We start from the raw sequence: 19,187 nt of genomic DNA on the forward strand, positions 1-19,187 counted from the left end.
CATGATTCGTCGATGTTGAAACTTTTGGCTGCAAAGTGTCAATAACTTAAATCCATACCCCTTGGGTTCAATGTTGTAAACAACCCTAAAAAATATTATGTTATAAGTTCTTCCAAAATTGGACCCTCTTTCCACAAGCCCATATCATCTTGAAGTTGAGTGATAGAACTTCTAATTCTTCTTTGTGAAGTCTTGTAATGAAAATTTTTAAAATTTTGATCCCCCAAGTGCAGCCAAAGGGCCCTAGAACGTTTTTTCCATGTTAACTCCTCTCTTTCTAATAGCAAATTAATATCATGTTTTAAAGATTGTATTTCAGATAAGGAAGCTGTTAAATGATGATCACCATTAATCTATTCAACTCACGCCTTTTATTCCATTCATCTAAGTTACAACTACAAAGAGACAATGCAATTCCAACCTTACAACAACGTGAAATTCCTTTCTCACAGACCAAGATTCAAAGATAATATCAAAACACCCATCAACCCTATCCACATTGTTTCAAATCTAAATGGTTTTTTGCCCCACCATGAAATTACAACAGAACCAATAGTGTTGAGTATTAAGAAATTATGGTCAGAAATAAATAGTTGGTGCATTTAAAACATGTGATGATGGGAACAAAGTCAATCAATCAGTGGTTGCAAAAAATTGGTCAAGCCTCTCTTGAATATTTGCTTCCTCTTCCTGCAAATTAGACATGTAAAATTTGACCCTTTAAAACCTCTCTAAAATATTGCATTTGTCCTTCATGTCAAACCTGACCACCCTTCTTCATCAAATTAGACAATATCTCATTATAATCGTCAAAATACAACCAAAGACATTAAAATTTGATAAATATTTTATCAATTTTCATACTTCCTTACGACGCCCCACCGCCATATGACCATAAATACTAGTAATTCTCCATTTACAGTTCTTGTCAACATCATGAATCCAAGCATCAATATGAAAGAATTTCTAAATCAACTTCCATTCACTAAAACAGAGCCAAATCTCCACTCTTCCCCTCAAAATTGACAACCAAACAACCAAAACATCCCAAACTGAACTTCAAACTAGAAATACAGCATGTTGTACATGTGGTTTCCATCACGAAATGGAAATGCACCTTAAGAAGGAAGGACTATCAAAGGAGAATGGAGGGCGTGCGGTTGGGGAGTTAGGGTTAAGGTTCTGTAATGGATAGAGAAATGGAGAAGGGAGGAACTGTCAGGCAGAGGCTTAATGGCAAGGGAGTTAGGGTTAATGAAATGCATTGTTTCATGAGAAGGGAGGACTGTCCCGCATGTTTTGAATTTTCTTCTAAAACCTCCCATGCGCTACATGTTGCATTTCATTAATCCACCTAGACTATCATGCTTGGTGTCTACACATTTCATGCCTGTGTTTAGAGATTTTCATTAAAGAAAGCAGTTTGTAGTCCTATTGATGGTTGAGAGATAGGTAGAGAAAAAAGCCTTTCAGAGAAATGTTAAAAAAAAAAGAAAACCCTCCCTCCCAGATCTAGCTGCTATGCTTCCACGGTATTCATCATCAGGGCAGATGAACGAACTCTGGCTCCTCCCTTCCTCCTCTCTCCAATCAAATCATTCATTTTTAGGTAGCCTAGTACTTCTTTTTATATCTTTTATACCTTGTAAAGTTCTTTTTTGTTCCTCTTAAGATTTTTTGTGCTATTTAGCTTACTTAGATCTACCACTTCCTTTTTCCAAAAGAAAAAAAAGATCTACCCCTTCCTAACGCCCTACTCCTAACGCCCTCTTCAATGAACCCGATCCTACCCCATTCCATGATCGTGTGAGCCATACTTATTGGTATGATCCTTGGCTCATTACAGCCAATCACATGTTCGTGAATCATATTCATGTTGTGCCAAATCATATACATTCTATTATAAGGGTCAACTTGAACTTAACCCGTTAAGTTAAACGAGTCAGACCTCCAAACCCTAACACGACCAATTTAAATAACAATTCATATCATATCATTCGTTTTGACCCGTTTAATAATTAATTAAAAATAGACCAACACGACACAACTCATTTCAACGTGTTTTATGTAAATGGGTTGAACATGCATAACCTATTTGACCTGATTAATATAATTTCATATAAAAGTTGAAGTCTATGTTTATTAGTGGCTACAATATAAAAATAATAATAATAATAATAAGAAGACTACCTACTAACAAAAAATACCAATATTTTTAGATTTTAACCTATAATAAACCCAATATTACAAATCCAACAATAATAAATATGAGTATAAGTGCATAAATACAATTACGATAATAAGAACATAAACATAATGAGAAATATTAATATTACAATTCAACAATAATAAAATTGTAATTTTGAAATAAAGTTTAAACGAGTTATTGTTGGTTGATATATATATTTCGATTTTTTTAAAATATATTTTATATCTACATTGCATCTATTATATGTCATATACTATTATACTATATTGATATATGACGTATGCTTCCATATAGTTTTGGACCATACATGAACAGGACTACTTAACAAACTATATATACTCGAAATCAGTTTGATCAAACTCAAGTGCAAAATTATGATAATTTATTAAGTGATACAACCTAGATAATACTCAACACAATTGATTCGTATAAACTCAATTAACTTCACATTTATTATTCTTTATAGTATTATATTGAAATTTATAATTAAAATACTTCTAAGTAGTTAAAAATATAAAAAGAAATCATGTTCCTTTTTATTTTTTTGAAAAGATCAAATGCATTTCATTAGAGTAAATGCTGGATATATGGAGGGTAATCCTCCAGAAGGATACAACAATCCTCTGAACAAGTAAGAGCATACTTTGTTAGAATATGGGCAATTACATTTAACTCCCTAGGAGTATGATGAATTGACCACACCCAAACCTTTGACAACATGGACTTGACATCTCTAACTACCATACCAAAAGCGCTCCAATTTTCTTCTTCATTTTGGACAGCCTGAACTACACTGAGAGCATCACCTTCTAGTACAATATGAGTTAAACCCAGTTCAGCACACAAGATAGTTGCTTTCAAGGCTGCTACCGCTTCCCCAAGCGAAGGATCAAAATTTAGTGTAATAGAGGAACATAGAGAGGCCATAACCAAGCCCTCCGAATCTCTTACAATCACCCCAATTCCAACTTTAGAATTATCTTTATCAATAGCTCCATCCCAGTTGGCTTTGAAGAAGGCTGGTGGAGGAGCAGACCATGCAGAACTAGGTGTCATCTGGTGCTTAACCTGCTTCCCCCCACCTTCTAACCAAGAAACAATGGCTACCACTCAGCATGAACCTGCTTTGACACTTGAGAAGGGGACTGAAACTTTTTCTCAAAGATCCAAGTATTCATCCTTTGCCAAATTGCCTTAGCAATTACTGCAACTTCTGTAAATTCCCTCCTGGACAATTGGTTCCATAATGGCATTAGGATTGCTTTGAAAGAGCCATTTAGGATGTCCAGTTTCTGAACCCTTCTTGAGCTTTTAGACCACATGTCTTGAGCTGCTGCATAGGTCCAGAGGGCATGTGAGACTGATTCAGGGTACTTGAGACATATTGGGCATAGTGGAGACTCCACCTGATTTCTCTTATGCAGATTCAGATTTGTAGGAAGGGACTCCTTTGCAGCCCTCCACAGGAAGGCCTTGGTGGCTTGAGGAGCTTGGATGCCCCACATTCTGTTCCAAAAGCTTGAAGGGCACAGTTTTTCTGAGGATTGGCCCTTGCTGTCTTCTTTGATGGAGCCTTGTAAGTGATAGGCACTTCTCACTGTGAATCTCCCATTGTTTGAGCACCTCCAGGTCAACACATCTTGGTTCCTACACGGGCTAAGAGTCATCTTGCAGATTGAGCTTGCCTCAGTTTCTGAAAAAATAGCTTAGATGACGGGTAGATCCCACTACATTGTGTCTCGGTTAATAAGTTCAAAGACTGTTGCATCAGCTGTGAGGATGGTAACAGGAGATTGCACTCTGTATGATGAAGGGCATGGAAGCCACCTATCTTGCCAAATCTTAACTTTTTGTCCATCTCCTAGTCTCAACATAAGCCCCTCCTTTAGAACAGCTCTTGCTGAAAGGAAGCTCCTCCAAACAAATGAATCACTAGCCATTGGTTTGATTGAGAAGAACTCTGAAGTCAAAAAGTATTTAACCTTTAGGATCTGAACTACAAGGGAGGATGGATTTTTGATGATCCTCCACCCTTGTTTGGCCAATAATGCAAGGTTAAAATACTCAAAATCTCTAAAACTCAGTCCCCCTTCTTTCTTTGGTTTTCCAAGGGCCTGCCAACTCAGCCAGTGTATTTTCAACCTGTTATCTTTTTGACCCCACCAAAAGGACTGCAACAACTGGTTGAGACATCTTATAATAGACTTAGGGAGTTTAAAGATTCCCATGCTATAGGTTGGGATTGACTGCAACACAGATTTTAGCAAGGTCTCTTTCCCAGCTTGGGACAGCACACCAGTCTTCCTATTTGCCATTTTAGACTTGAATCTATCCAGCACTGAACTGAAGGCTTTAGTTTTTTGTCTTCCAATATAGGCTAGTAAACCCAAGTACTTATCAAACGGACCAGGGGCTTTAATCCCTGCCTGTTGGAGGATGGTTTGTTGCACCTCTATCTTGGTGTTGTTGCTGAAGAATATAGAGGTTTTGTCCAGGTTCAATCTCTAACCAAAGGCTTTTTCATACTTGCTAAGGAATTGCTGTAACCTACTCCACTCAGCTGGGTTTGACTTACAGAAGACCAGACTATCATCTGCAAACAACAGGTGAGTAACATGTAAGCCCCCTCTAATAGCTGGGATACCAGAAACAAGGCCCTGCACTTCAGCTTGGTTGAGGCTGTGGCTTAAGAATTATGAGCAAATTATGAAGAGATAGGGAGATAGAGGATCTCCCTGCCTGATTCCTCTAGAAGGTGAGAAAGGTTCTTGAGGGCTTCCATTAACTAGCAATGAGTAACTAACAGTAGATACACACTTCATCACTAAACTTATCCACCTGTCAGCAAAACCTATCTTCTCCATGATTCTTTGCGAAAAAACCCACTCCACACGGTCATAGACCTTACTTATATCCAGATTTAAGGCCATAAAACCATTCATTTTCCCTTTTAGTTTGGTTTGCATAGTGTGCAATAGCTCATATGCAACAACCACATTATCTTAGATTAATCTCCCTGGAACAAAAGCACCCTGAGTTAGGAAGATAATGTTGGGCAGGATGAGTTTGAGCCTATTAGCAATTGCTTTAGAAATGATCTTGTATAGAACATTGCATAGGCTGATGGGTCTATAATCTGTAACAGCTTGAGGGGATTTCTTTTTAGGGACCAGAGTTATATAGGTCTGATTGAACTCACTAATTCCCTTTCTGTGGTTGAGGGCTTCAAGAGCCGCTTTTGTAACCTTCTTACCAACAGTGTCCCAGTGATGTTGCTAAAAGGCAGCTTGGAATCCATCTGGACCAGGAGATCCCAGTGGGTTCATGCCTTTAATAGCTGTAACCACTTCCTTTTCTGTAAACTCCTGAACTAACACATCATTCATTTCTTCACTGACTGAAGGTTGGAAAGACTGCAGAGCTGCTTCTATACTCGATGGTTTGGAGGTGGTAAATAGGTTATGGTAGAAGAACTGGAAAGTTTTGGCAATCCGTTCCTGATTGTATGCTAACACACCTTCCTCACTAGCAACCTTCTTGATAAAGTTTACTTGTTTCCTTTGAGTAGCACATTTATGGAAAAAATTGGTATTCTTATCTCCATCTTTCAACCACTTTTGCTTGGCTCTTTGTCTCCACTTCAGCTCTTCCTCTTCCAGAAGTCCGTCTAACTCTCTCTGAACAGATTTAATCTGGCCACTAAGCTGGCCTAGGTCAGACTCTTGTAGCTATCTTAATACTTCTCTTTTTTGATTTAGTACCCTCTTATGGTTTCTAAATGCCTCTTTGCTCCAAGACTTGAGTTTGTTTCTGCATAATTCCATCACTTTCCTAATAGATGTGATCTTTAGTCTCTCAGAAAAATTCTGTTTCCATGCAACTTGCACCAGTTAACTACAGCCCTCTCTTTTTCCCCAAGCTACTTCATACCTGAAAATCTTCTGTTTTGGGACATCTTCTTGATCAGGATTCACACACTCTATCAAAAGAGGGTTATGGTCCGAGCACTGCCTGGGAGTATATATGTCTGGTTATTAGCATAGATGCTTAGCCAATCCTCATTTACTAAGGCTCTATCCAGTCTAGATTTTGTGAAATTCGAACCCTCCCTCTTATTGCACTAGGTATACTTGGAGCCAATATAACTAATATCATTCAATCCACATTCAGCTAGAGCCACTCTGAAATCCTCCATTTGTTTGAAGGGGCGAGCATTAGAGCCTGTTTGTTCTTCTTGGATGAGGATTTCATTTAAATCTCCTACACACAGCCAAGGGTTGTTGATATTGGTATGGATAGTCTCAAAAGGTCCCAACTTTCACTTCTTTTTGCAGTTGCAGGTTGGCCATAGAAGCCAGTTAGATCATTTTATTTCTCAAAACATCTTACTTAACAAAGATGGAAATATGGTGGTGTGAATATGAGTCTAACTCAGCCTCAGCCTCAATTTCCTTCTTCCAAATAAAGGCCAAACCACCACTCCTACCATTACAGTCCACTGAAAAAAAGGAGTCAAAATTAAGTTTGTCCCTGATGGACTCAATTCTTTCCCTTCTACACTTAGTTTCACCCAGAAAAATCACATTCGGGCTCTTCTCCTTCACCAAGAGGTGAAGTTCACGAGCTGTCCGAGGGTTCCCAAGATTTCGACAGTTCCAAGCTAAGTGTTTCATGGAGATTGGCAGGGCTGGACACCAGCCACTGCCAACTTAGCTTGCTTTGCTCTCCTTCTAGTCATAATGAGTCCATGCCACTCCTCGCCTGGCCTTTTCTTATTGTTTCTGTCATTGATCTCAAACATGGGAACATCAGGAGGTTCCTGGATCTTTGAGGGGTCCTGTACTCCCTTTGGACCTAGGCACCTTGCTCTTCTTTTCCATGTGGGTCCTTTAGGGTGACCCATCCTAACTTGTTTAATAGGAGAGTTTTAAGAGGGAGAGCTCACCTGAGGGGTGTCCCTGGGAGGACTTGTAATGTGCAGTCCTTCATTCCTCGTAGCCAGGTCATTGTTGGGTGGGACTAGATTAGATTGCACGTGGTTCCTGGCAAGATTGCACGTGGTTCCTGGCATCCTCTTTGGTCACGTGGGGATTTCCAAGGCTATCACAGCTTGCCTGGAGGGGGATGTCATATTGGTTGTTGGTATTGTACTTGCTATCTTTGCCATGTAAAAGTCCACTGAGTTGGTAGTTGTCAGAGCTCCCCATATCAGCTTGCTCTAAATCTGATGCATGCTTGCCATGATCATCCTATCCCATCCCATCTCTGTCATACCTACTTCCTTCAGATTTGTTTTGGCACCAACTGCCTGAATTCTCGAATTCACCTCCTTTCTTGCCAAAGAACTGTGAACTTCTCTACTGGGAGCTGGCTCTAAGCCAGGATCCATACTGCATTGCAGCTTCCTCTCGTGGTTTTCCACCCAAGTGAGATCTTGAGCAAGACGGTACTTCATGCTTGATTGCCCCACACTTAAAAAAAAAGGTTGGTAGCCTTTCATACTTGAAAGGTATCCAATAACGTTTTCCTCCCATACTTAAGACTTTACCACGGATAAGGGGCTTTGTTATGTCCAGCAGCACTTTGACCCTTAGATAGCTTCCCCATGTCATGTCACCTGCATCTACGTCTACTGAAATAACCTATCCAGCTGCCGCTCCCACCTTCTCTCCCATAGTTTTATTCATGCTAGCAAAGGGAAGATCATGCAGTTGTAGCCAGAAAGGTTCGATATTAAATTCAAAATCCTTCGGTGCCAAGCAACCTTCGCAATTCAATAAACACACAAGGGACTTGTCGAAAGACCAAGGCCTTCCCTCCAGGACCCGTTCCTTCTCATAGATATTCTAAAACTCTATCAGAACTTTGTTGAAGCTGAGTTCCTTGAAAAAGACTTGGCCTTCCACTTTCCATGCTTTACTCATCGTGGCCCGAAAAGCTCCTTTATTAACCTCCTTATCAGCTACTACAAGGGCTACCAAGCATCTCTTGCTTTTTTCAATGGATAACAGAACTTCCTTCACTGGAACGTGGACTTCTTGCTTCTCCTCCTCTGTAAGCTGTAGCCCTGCATAGAGGTTGGACAGTTCCTCTGCCATGAATAAACTAGCAACAGCACTTGCGTAACAAACCAACACCTTACGTAACTCACTAGACCAGCCTCTTCGAACTACGTTCAAGAGAAAAATCTCTATGTTCTCAGAACACTAGAGAGAAAGCCTCACCTTTCTTGAAATCATGTTCCTAAAAGTACTCATGTTGCTAGCATCTTTTTATGAATATAGTCATTGATATATATAATTTGATTACATATATGCAAATTATATTAAAATATTCACAAATACTCTTAGTTTATTGTCTATTGTTTAAAGTTGTATATAAAGTTACAATAAATGTAATATAAATAATTTATATTGTCAAAATTAAATAGCTTGTGAACAAACTAAAGTTCGCTTAAACAATAAATGATTTGTTTATGAATATAAAATAAAATTTGATAAAACAAACTCGAGCTCAACTTATTCTCAAATAAACGTTAAATAATTTTAAATATCTACTAACTTTTTTTTTTTCGAAGAGCCGATAGCCACACGTCTTGTGACCTCATCCCAAGTTTATTAATATGTTCTCATTTATGGCGGAGGAATATCGTGATTACAAACTAAGTATTTGGGATATTACAAATAAGGAAAATAAAAACCCTCCCAAATACAAGACCAACAAAAAACCAAACCAGAAAACAAATATAAACAAGCCTATTAATAAGACCAAGTCTAAACAAGCCTAGATAAGAAAATCATAAAAACTCTAACAAGCCTAAATAACCACGAATCAAGCCAAGGAAAAAACATAAAAACCACTAAACCTGGAAACCAAGAGAAAATCAAGCTAAACAATTGAATATCTACTACTTTCTCAAACTCAACTACTATTTACTATTTTATCATTACTTTTAACTTATTTTTTACTATTTTGTATTACTATTCAATAATTTTTCATTACACTTTCACTACTATTCATAGAGTATATGAGATCATCTCACTACTTAAATACAACAGAGAAGAATCAGATACTTGGTTAATACTTGGTTGATCCTTGTTAAGAAACGAATCGGATCCTCTTCATTTCAATTGAAATGAATAGTATCTAATTTAGTGTAAAATAATGGATAGCATCCATTTAGGGTTTGTTTGAAAACGTTTTCATCCCAAAATTTTCATATCATCTCTTTCCCAAATATTACTCAAAACATAAATACTTTCAAACTAATCATTACAATTTTTTCAAACTAATTATTATAACTTTTCCAAACTTTCAAACAAAAAATAAAAAAATAATTTAACTTTTTCAAATCTTCAAATAAAAATAATATTAAAAAATTATATATTAACAATATTTTAATTTTATAATATTTTTTATTCAACCTTTTCTCTCTCATTTTTCAAAATCCAATAACACATTAGCTCAAATTATCTCACTACTATTTACAAACTATCTTACTACTAATCACAAAATTCTCATTTCATTTTCCTCTCTCAGCTTGTCCTTAGGAAGCAACAATCCGTATACAATGGTAGCTTCGATCAACCATGAAGCATTAGTTGTGCCACTTAGAGCAAGAAATGCTCTATAATTTCTAGGGGTGTAACCGGTTCACTTTTGTATATTTTTTAGAACCGAACTGGTATACACCGGTTTTGAAGATTTAAGAACTGATTCCTAACCGATTCATTACTGAAACTAGAACTTTCGATTTTTTCGATTTTGGTCAGGTTCCTTTTTTCTGTTGTACGGATTATATATGTTAATAATAATATGATGTTTACATATACTCTACTATTAGTCTATTTATATTATAGTATAAGTAAATTCTTTTATAATAATTAACACATACTAGTATGGTATTGAATTTAACTATAGCCTATATAAGTTCTAGACTTTTTATATGAGTATATATAATCAAATATGTAAAAATGTATTTACAAAAATAATATTTATATGAGTATGTTATATTAATTTTTTATTATAAGATTAAAATTTATATGTTATATTAAAAATCATAAGATTAATTTTATGTTATATTAATTTTACATTATAAGATTAATAAACTGGAATAATAAAATTAGAATTTCATGTTATATGAATTAGAAATTTAATATATAATATATAATATAATATAAAAAATTATAAATATAAATGTCGATCCGGTTTAAATTGGTTTCGAAAATATGAAAACCGGTACCACACCGGTTTTGGTTCTTACAAAATCGGACCGAACCAATCGAGTCCAATCTGGTTTAACCAGTATTCCTATTTCTTTTTTTTTTTTTTTTTACACCCCTCAAAATTTCAACAGATTAAAGCTTTTATAAGTTCAAGATCAAATGTGAAAATTTTTGTACTTTCTAATCCTTGAAAAAAAAATTATGAACCTCACTTTCATATACATGCGTCATTGTGATGACATAATAGTATATTGAACGGCATTAATATTGGGATCTCCATCACACTAATTTATAATGACATGGCATCCGTGTAATAGGATAAAAGTACAACATGTTTTTCAGGAGTACCTAATAAATTTTCTGACCATTAGAGCGGTGGCTATTGATACCCAAATCCCATGCATTAGCTTCCTAGATAGGGATTTCTGTCATGGAATATAATGGGAAACCCCAAACAATTGGGCAAGACTGGGTGCAGAGTTGGATAGGGAATCATATAGGTCTTACAGTCTAGACGAATGGTTGGCATACTCTTGAACCAATGCCCCAAAGAGTGATAGCTGCTCAAGCAAGCAAGATGGTTTATCGAATTCCCCAACTCGTCCTGTTAAGAAGTATAAAGAGAAAAAAGGGGTGTATAAGCTTCAAACATCATATGGTAATTAGGAGAATCCTACAAAATAATAAACTTAATATGCAGTTTACATTTATGCAGCTTGAGCAATATGTAAGGATCTAAAGCTCGCTTGTTTGTTTCTATGGAAAATATTTGAACACACTCCAATATTTTGTTCCATGACAACTCATGTTTGTAACCTATATATCATTTAAGATATGCATGCATAAAGGGATATTAATAAAATAAGATGTGCATAGATAGCTGATTTCTTGGAGATCTGTATCTAAAATCCTAATGGAAGATAGAGGAAACTACTTTATTTAAGTTGGAAATATTTGGTACCAACATATATCAGTCCTCCCATCTCAAGAAATCTGTAATATGAGATTATTTGGACCATTTTCTGGATGTAAATTTCTAAACCAGTTGTAGCTAAAGTGGGTTGATACTATAATACAATGATCCTTTTTTATTTGTTGGCATGTTCTTGTGCCCAAAGTCTTTTTTCTTGACTAACTTCAATAGCTGTGGCAATGAGATATTGAAAGGAAGAATGTGGATCACAATAACCAATAAGCTATGCAAATGCATGATCTGTTCATACAAACAAAAGAAAAGAGAGAAGCACAGACCTGCATCTATTACTAAAACCCTATCACAGTCCATAACAGTGGGTATTCGGTGAGCAATGCTCATAATTGTACAGGTTGCAAAATCCTCCCTGATGATCTTCTGAATTACAGAATTGATTTGTGAATCAACAGAAGCTGTAGCCTCATCCATGAATAGGATTTTGTAGTGCATAAGCATAACCCTCCCCAAACAGAGACGCTGCCTTTGCCCCACACTCCAATTCTCTTCATTATCAACAACTAGGGATTCAAAATATAATGGAAACGTTTTGTTATTGTTGATTAATATTGGTTTTGGAAAACCATTCTGAAAAAATGGCAAGTCACATATCGAAAGAATCAAGTTTTGCAGCCACCACATCTTTAAGTTGGTAGTGCTCCAGGCTCTACAAAAGCAATAAGCTCTTTTACCTCTACAAATAAACAATATATGCAAACTTTTTCTACATATAGGTCTTAAAAGCATGTCATGCCATCAATGTTATTTTGTGCTAAGCGTATTATTCTGTCAATAGTAACAAATTGGGTCCAAGAAATCGACTCCATAGATTGCCAAATGCTATCCAATTCGGAACAAGAGTGGTGAGTTTACCTTCCATATCTCTTCATCTGAATATTGTCCAATTGGATCGATGTTGCTTCTCACTGTTCCTTCAAAAAGGACTGGTTCTTGAGGGATGATACCAAACCAAGACTGAAGATCATGAAGCCCTAGCATGCAAATATCAAGGTCGTCTATAAATATTCTTCCCCCCGAAGGTTCCACCAACCTAAAGAAAACCTGGATCAAAGTTGACTTCCCACCTCCTGTTCGGCCAACAACACCAATTTTTTCACCCCCATAAATACTTAGAGTAATGTCTTTCAAAACTAGGGGAGGGTTTGGACGATATCTGACCTACATGCCCAAGATTCAAGGTATCACCATGGTTTGATTCAAATTCAGAAATAATATTTACTAGTTTTGTGTTTGTGAGTAAATTATTCTTTTAAAGTTTGCTAGTGAAAGGATATCCAGTGAAGTACTTTTTATTGATTTCTATGCTTGCATCAAAACAACTTTTCTACCTTTCCACTGAATCAAACCATGTAAGACAAATTTTGATAATTTAGGAATACAAAGACACAAAGTTTGTTTTAATTTATCAATAAAAAAATTATTTGAAGCCTAATTACCTGCAAGTCTTTGAGGTCAATTTTTCCATGGGTAGGCCAATTTGGAGGAGGGAGATAGTCTTTAATTTCCCATTCTGCTTCTGATTGAATATTGGTAAATTGCTTTATTCGCTCAACAAACACCATTCTATTCTCCACAAAGCAGCTAATATATATGGCCAAGTATAGTGCACCATTTAGGGACAATCCATAGGACAGAGATAAACCAACATTTTCTGCAGAGCAAATGAATTACTCAGTTTCTTTTCTGCAATGATCTCCAATACATTAAACATATAAAAATTGATACTTGTTATCAAAAAGGAAGAAGGTTAAGAAACTTGACAGATCCATGTTTAAGTTTTCAAAAACCCACAAACTTTTCGAAAGGACAGTGAGAAAGATTTTGCCAATGATCCTTTGTGTACATGTTCAGCATCTCAAATAATGATCACTAATGATTGACATGTAAAATATTTCTAAAGTGTTTATGAACAAACATCAAAGGTTCACATACCTGGCCTTATGATATTGCTAGGTAGCAGGATCGTGAACAATGCTAAAATGCAGAGGATGAAGCTCCCAAGAAATTCTAAACAGAAACCTAGCCACTCATTTGATCCATTATTGTAGAAAACCATTCGTAAATTAGAATCAACATGCTTGAAATTCTCCTCCCAAAAGCTATCTTGCTTCTTGAAAGAGCGGATGGTTACAACACCAAAGATACTTTTCTGAGAAATGATGGATAACAAGAGCTTTTGTGATAGAATCAAGGCGAGTTAACTCCCGAGACGATGCTAGATAGTACCCTTGAGCCACAAGAAACGGAAATTAGCAGTATGGATTTACATGAACTCACTTCAACCAAACGTTCTAAAAGGGTAACTACAAAGCATATGGATGTGTATGTGAAGTATCATTCATCTCTTTCAAGAGAAGACAAGGCAATGAGAGCTCATACCCGATACCAGATATGCAGCCATGCAAGCGGAATTAGTAAGAATACTGTGGGCGAAGAATACTGGCATGTGATAATAATGATGCCAATCACTGAGATGTACGCAGAAACTATTAAGCTTGTAAAAAATGGGAGGAATAGGTCAATGTTTGTCTGATCACTTGATGCCTACAAGAGTCAAAAAGTAAATATAAAATTCTATCAATCTCAAGCATCTTTCATGTGAAAACCGAGTTGAACTACTTTTCTGAGTAAATGAAGTAGTTATCTACAACCCAATAAGGAGTAGGATTGGCCAATAGCAATCAAATTTTGTCACAGCAACGGCCTAACAGGAATGCCCTCTATACTGACTTGTGAGTATAAGTGCTTTTTGTCAATTTAAAAATAAGAATTGATGTAATGATTGATGGGAACTGATATATTAACACACTGAAAAGGAAATTGAATAAGAGTGCAATGTATAAAAATAAAAAATAAAAACTGACAACTAAAAGAAGTATCTAAAATCTATCTCCATGTTCTTACCCGACTAAGAATTCTTCCTGATGGAGTTGTGTCAAAGAATGACATGGGGGCATGCAAGCTACTGTGGAGAATTTGTGCGAATAAAATTTGGGCTGTCTTAAGCCCCATAAATGAAATAAAGAAAGATCTTATCAATATCAACACAAGTGAGACAGCAGCAATGGTTGCATAGACAGAAATAAACAAAGAAGGGTTGAATGACATAGCCCCGCGCTCTTTTTAGGTTTCGTATGCCAGCCAATAGTCACTCAGCATTTAAGATGCTTGCCATAGGAGGGATAAATGCGGCACTAATGCCACTCCCCACCACCCAAAAGCCTCAGTACAATAAAGTTTATAAACATGCAAGCTCACTTTGCCAGCCTCTCTCTCCTCTTCTTTGATGAGCTTGGAAGTTCCCTTATTAAAGTTTGGTTGGTCTAGAGAGTTATTTTCACCATTGGCTTCCCCATGGTTGGAAGAGGTTTCAGATAATTTTGGAAATTGGGGGGAATTTTCACCAAGCAAGGTGGTGCTCGCCTCTACAAGCTCCATGGATGTTTCATTGGTAGCTACTAGTGCAGTGAAATCCATGCCAGAATCGTGTAGCACCTTGTACTTTCCCGATTGCACTATCATGCCATCTCTCATGACCTGGTACCATAAAACAAAACAAAAGGAAGCACTTAAAGTACACATATGAAAACAGATTTACGTGTGAGTGCATGGGAGAGAGAAACAGGAAGACTTGAAAAAACACACTCACCAAGATGAGATCCACATTATGCAAGAAGTCAACTTGGTGGGTTACAAGTAAAATGGTCTTGCCTTTGAGTGCCCCTCTCACACAGTTCTGTAGAATGCTTGGATACATATTGGTAAGAAACATAGAGACATCGACATGTAAGTCAAATTAGTAAAAGTAACATGTGATAGCAAAGCAACATGGTAGATAGACAGTAACATGTAGCAAACAGACTGCTTTGACTAAATGTTGATAATAGTGTTCTATTGCTTCATAGTTTATGTTGCAATAATTATGCTTCAAATGACAAACTATTATGTCCATTTTTTGAGGAATTCGAAATGAATAATTAAGTTTCCTCAGAATGCCCACACTATGGAGAAAGTAAAATAAGGATTAATGTGACCTTGAATATTTCTGTTCTAGTATGTGCATCAACAACGCTAAAAACATCATCAAGAAGATAGATATCGCAATCTTGATATACGGCCAGGGCAAGTTGTATCAGCTGCTTCTAGCCACCACTTAAATTGATTCCATGCTCTCCAATCTCAGTCTAATCTCCACACTCCATCATTTTCAAGTCTTTTTCCAAGCAACAAACCCTAATGAATTCTTTGTATCTCTCTACATCTAGTGGAAAACCGAATAGGATGTTCTCTTGGATGGTGCCATTTCGAATCCAAGACGTCTGAGCAACATAGGCAGTTGTTCCGCAAACCCTGACCTAGTAAACCATAAATGTTAAGGTTGTTTAGACATTCATAACTCAAATCAATTTACCAATTTAAAGGTTTTTCACCATTTATATTTGATCATGCTTCTACTAAGCAAATCTTATGTGAGTATGCAAATCTTGTTTTACATAATACAATGTAGAGAGAGATAATAGACACATTAAATACTTATGGGAGGTCCACAATGTCAGAAAATCTTACATATGCATCCTTAAATATTGTAAATCCTACATGATGTGTCTATTTCTCTCTAAGAATAAACCATCCAATTCAGTTAAACAACAGGAGAGGATCTAAACAAATATAATACAGAAAGACTTTATCTGTAGAAACCTTTATAGACTCCTAGAGAGTATCCATTACAATTCATACCTCTCCTTTTAATTTGTGCATCTCACCAAAAACTGATGCTAGGAGAGAAGACTTCCCAGATCCCACAGTCCCAACAATAGTTGAAAGATCCCCTTTGTTGATATCAAAATTTATATTTTTTAAGGCTTCCTCTCCATTTTCATCATCCCAGCTAAACACCTCATCTTTAACCTGCACAGTAATTCTACCATCACATCCCTGCTCTCTCTCTACAGAGTCGTCCATCAATTCCCTACTCATCATGTACTTATCCAACCTCCTAAGTGATATAATTGCTTGAGAAATTGAGATCACTGATTGAGGAAATGACTGGATTGGTTCCTGCAAGATTTTGAAGATTGTTGTCGTCGTGAACACTGTCCCTGGATCAAGTGTGACTCCGAAGAAAAGAGCAGTAGCAAATATGAGGGTTGATATCAATAATGGGGTGCTCCACTGCAAAATAACATTGCCAGATATCGAGTACATGAACTTGGGAAGCCATCCATACTCTGATTCCCAGAATGCTTGTTTTCTCTTATTGAAGTGTTCCTCCCATGCCTGGAACTTGATCACTCTCATGTAGTTGAGCATATCATTTGTTGACTTCATTCGCGAATCACGATCTTTCATCAAATTGGATTGGAACTGTCTATTCCTTTTGACATCCATTACCATAAATATCACCACACCAAGAAGTCCTAGAACTGTTGTAAGCACTGAGGCGCCAAGGTAGTTATATAGGAACACCAAAGGCATAGAAACTTGCAAAGGCACTAACCATATAGAATATAGTTGTAGAATCATATCAGAGAGCTGCTGTAATTCACTATTTGCCCAACTCCATGCGCCTGCCTAGCAGAACCAGTCAACTTCAAGCCCTTCTTGTACAAAGAGGTGATAAGGGTGGATCGAATAAGCATTCCAAGCTTCTGAGAGTTGAACTTAAATTGGTGAGTCGTTAAAACTTTGACAAATTTTGCCAAGAGTAGAGTGAATACAAGGTAGTATCCTTCATAAGGGGAGCTTCGCTTCCCAGAGGTGAAGTCCATGAAAATTTGTATAAGAATGGGCCCTACTAACATGACACAAAGCCCCATAATGGCAAGAGAGGCGGTGAAGAAAATTTCCTTCCAAAAGCACCTGAACAATGTTGTTTGAACCGGGTGCTTTGATTTTTCATGTGGTTTAGGCCAATTTGATTCAAACAGCACAACCAATCTTTCAGCTCTATGTTCAGGTGAAAGAGACGAGATTTCTTCAATCTTGAGAGGAGATTTGTAGCCTTTAGTCAGCAGGGGATTCATCCAAAGCCAAAAGGCCTTGGACATTATAGAAACTGAGGCAAATCCAATCACACTTGAAAGGGGTTCATATGACTTCATTTCTACATCAAGAACTGCTTCACTTTCTCTAATCACTGTGATCCCATTAGATCTTGTAATAGCAGCAAAAAGAAGAACTGTGGACAATGGAAAAGAAACCAAAGAAACTACATCATCCAGTCTCAAATCGGGGTCTTGGCTGGGTTCTTCAACGAAGACAAATCGTATAATCCCAGATGCCATAAACAAGGTAGCAAGAAGGAAGTTTACAACCCAATAGATTGTAAGTGACATGGGATGAGTAACAGCTTGAAACCTTTTTTCATGGATGATTAAGACTGTGATTACTGTATGAGTCAAGGCTTGGACTAGCCAAAATAGTCCATCAACTAGCTTCTATGGCAACTACTTAATTCTACTGAACGCCAAAATGCACGAAACGGTGTAACAAATTGTTAGGAGAACACTAATAGTCAGACAGAGCTTAAACCAGAGTGTAGTCCTCAGATTAGTCTTGTTGTTTCTAATGAGGGGCTTGCGGAGGTCAGGGCTAGGTGAGACATTGGAAGTGAGCTTTAAGTAAAGCTTCAAAACTCCAAACACCAAGAGGGTGAGCAAGAAGGCGACGTCAACGGAAGATAGCAAAATTCTTTTAGGACATGGGGAGAGAAAAATGAATCTTAGCCACTAGAATATTGTGACTGGAGTGGAGGATTGAATCACAGGGTTCAAGCATGAGATAGATGTGATCCAAGATGCAGAAGACATGTTCTCAAGCTTCAAGTACTAAAACAGTACTGTACGGAACCACTTTTCTATGATCGATTTAATTTCCTCTCACTCCCTAAACAGACAGAAAAAAAAAATCAGAATACTACAAAACGTCAATAAATCTGGTAACATGATCTTCCAAAACTAGAATAGAATGACCCATGAATTCAAAATCAAGGACCAGATGATACTGATGCACTGAACAATTGTAAGTATGAATAATGAAACAGAAAAGGGAATACTAAGCAAAGGAAAACAATAATGCCATAAATGGAATAAGAATAGTAAAGCCAGAAGACCGGAGTCAATTCACCTACTACCTCTACAAAAAAATGGTGCTTTGAGTTTTGTAACTCTCATGTTTTATTTTTTAGCTCTAAGACTCTTCAAAATTTAGAATTTTCTAAGAAATGAGTGATCAATCAATCCCTCCCATCAAGAAGTTTCTTGAATAGAAGGCTAGCTAGCACTATTTCTTTTTAAGAGGCAAGCAAATTACAAATAAAGCATGAGTGAATAAGCAGCACAAGAACAAACATCAAAACCATTGTAATATCAAATATGATAGGCTCTTATAAATAGCACTAGTTTTACTACAACGTGCAAGGCATGTTTTCCAAATCAAGTAACCAGCTTATTCATTTTTAGGTCTAATTGACTAACTTTTAAATTTTTTTTAGTTCAATATATTTTACTATTCAACATCTCTACATATCATATATTACATTTTTCTAATTTTTTAAAAAAATTTTAAATAAGACAATGCTATGCCTACCAAGTGTGTAGTATGAGACAAATACGTAAATTTTTTAATTAAACAAAAGAAATGATAAGGACAAAATAGAAAAAAGCAAAAATGAAGAGTGATAAAATTAGAAAATGAAATTTAGAGAAAATCAAGGACAAAATGGGAAAACAAAATTCGCAGAAAAGTTACTGCAGAGCTCTAT

At 36.6% G+C, this 19,187-nt stretch overlaps 1 protein-coding gene and 1 pseudogene across 1 annotated transcript; both read right to left on the bottom strand.

Annotated features, from left to right (window-relative positions):
• Positions 1 to 2,776: 2,776 nt before the first annotated feature.
• Positions 2,777 to 3,265, bottom strand: LOC122274416. The gene has a single exon (XM_043083457.1). The coding sequence runs from the start codon at positions 3,263 to 3,265 to the stop codon at positions 2,777 to 2,779; it is 489 nt and encodes a 162-aa protein (XP_042939391.1).
• Positions 3,266 to 10,937: 7,672 nt separating this feature from the next.
• Positions 10,938 to 18,237, bottom strand: LOC122274213 (annotated as a pseudogene).
• Between the last annotated feature and the right edge of the window lie 950 nt (positions 18,238 to 19,187).

Source organism: Carya illinoinensis, chromosome 8 (assembly GCF_018687715.1).
Source record: "Carya illinoinensis cultivar Pawnee chromosome 8, C.illinoinensisPawnee_v1, whole genome shotgun sequence".
Taxonomy (NCBI): Eukaryota; Viridiplantae; Streptophyta; class Magnoliopsida; order Fagales; family Juglandaceae; genus Carya; species Carya illinoinensis.

Bases quoted from the DNA above. Each gene is read 5' to 3' on its own strand.
- LOC122274416 (XM_043083457.1), bottom strand. From the start codon at position 3,265: ATGACACCTAGTTCTGCATGGTCTGCTCCTCCACCAGCCTTCTTCAAA.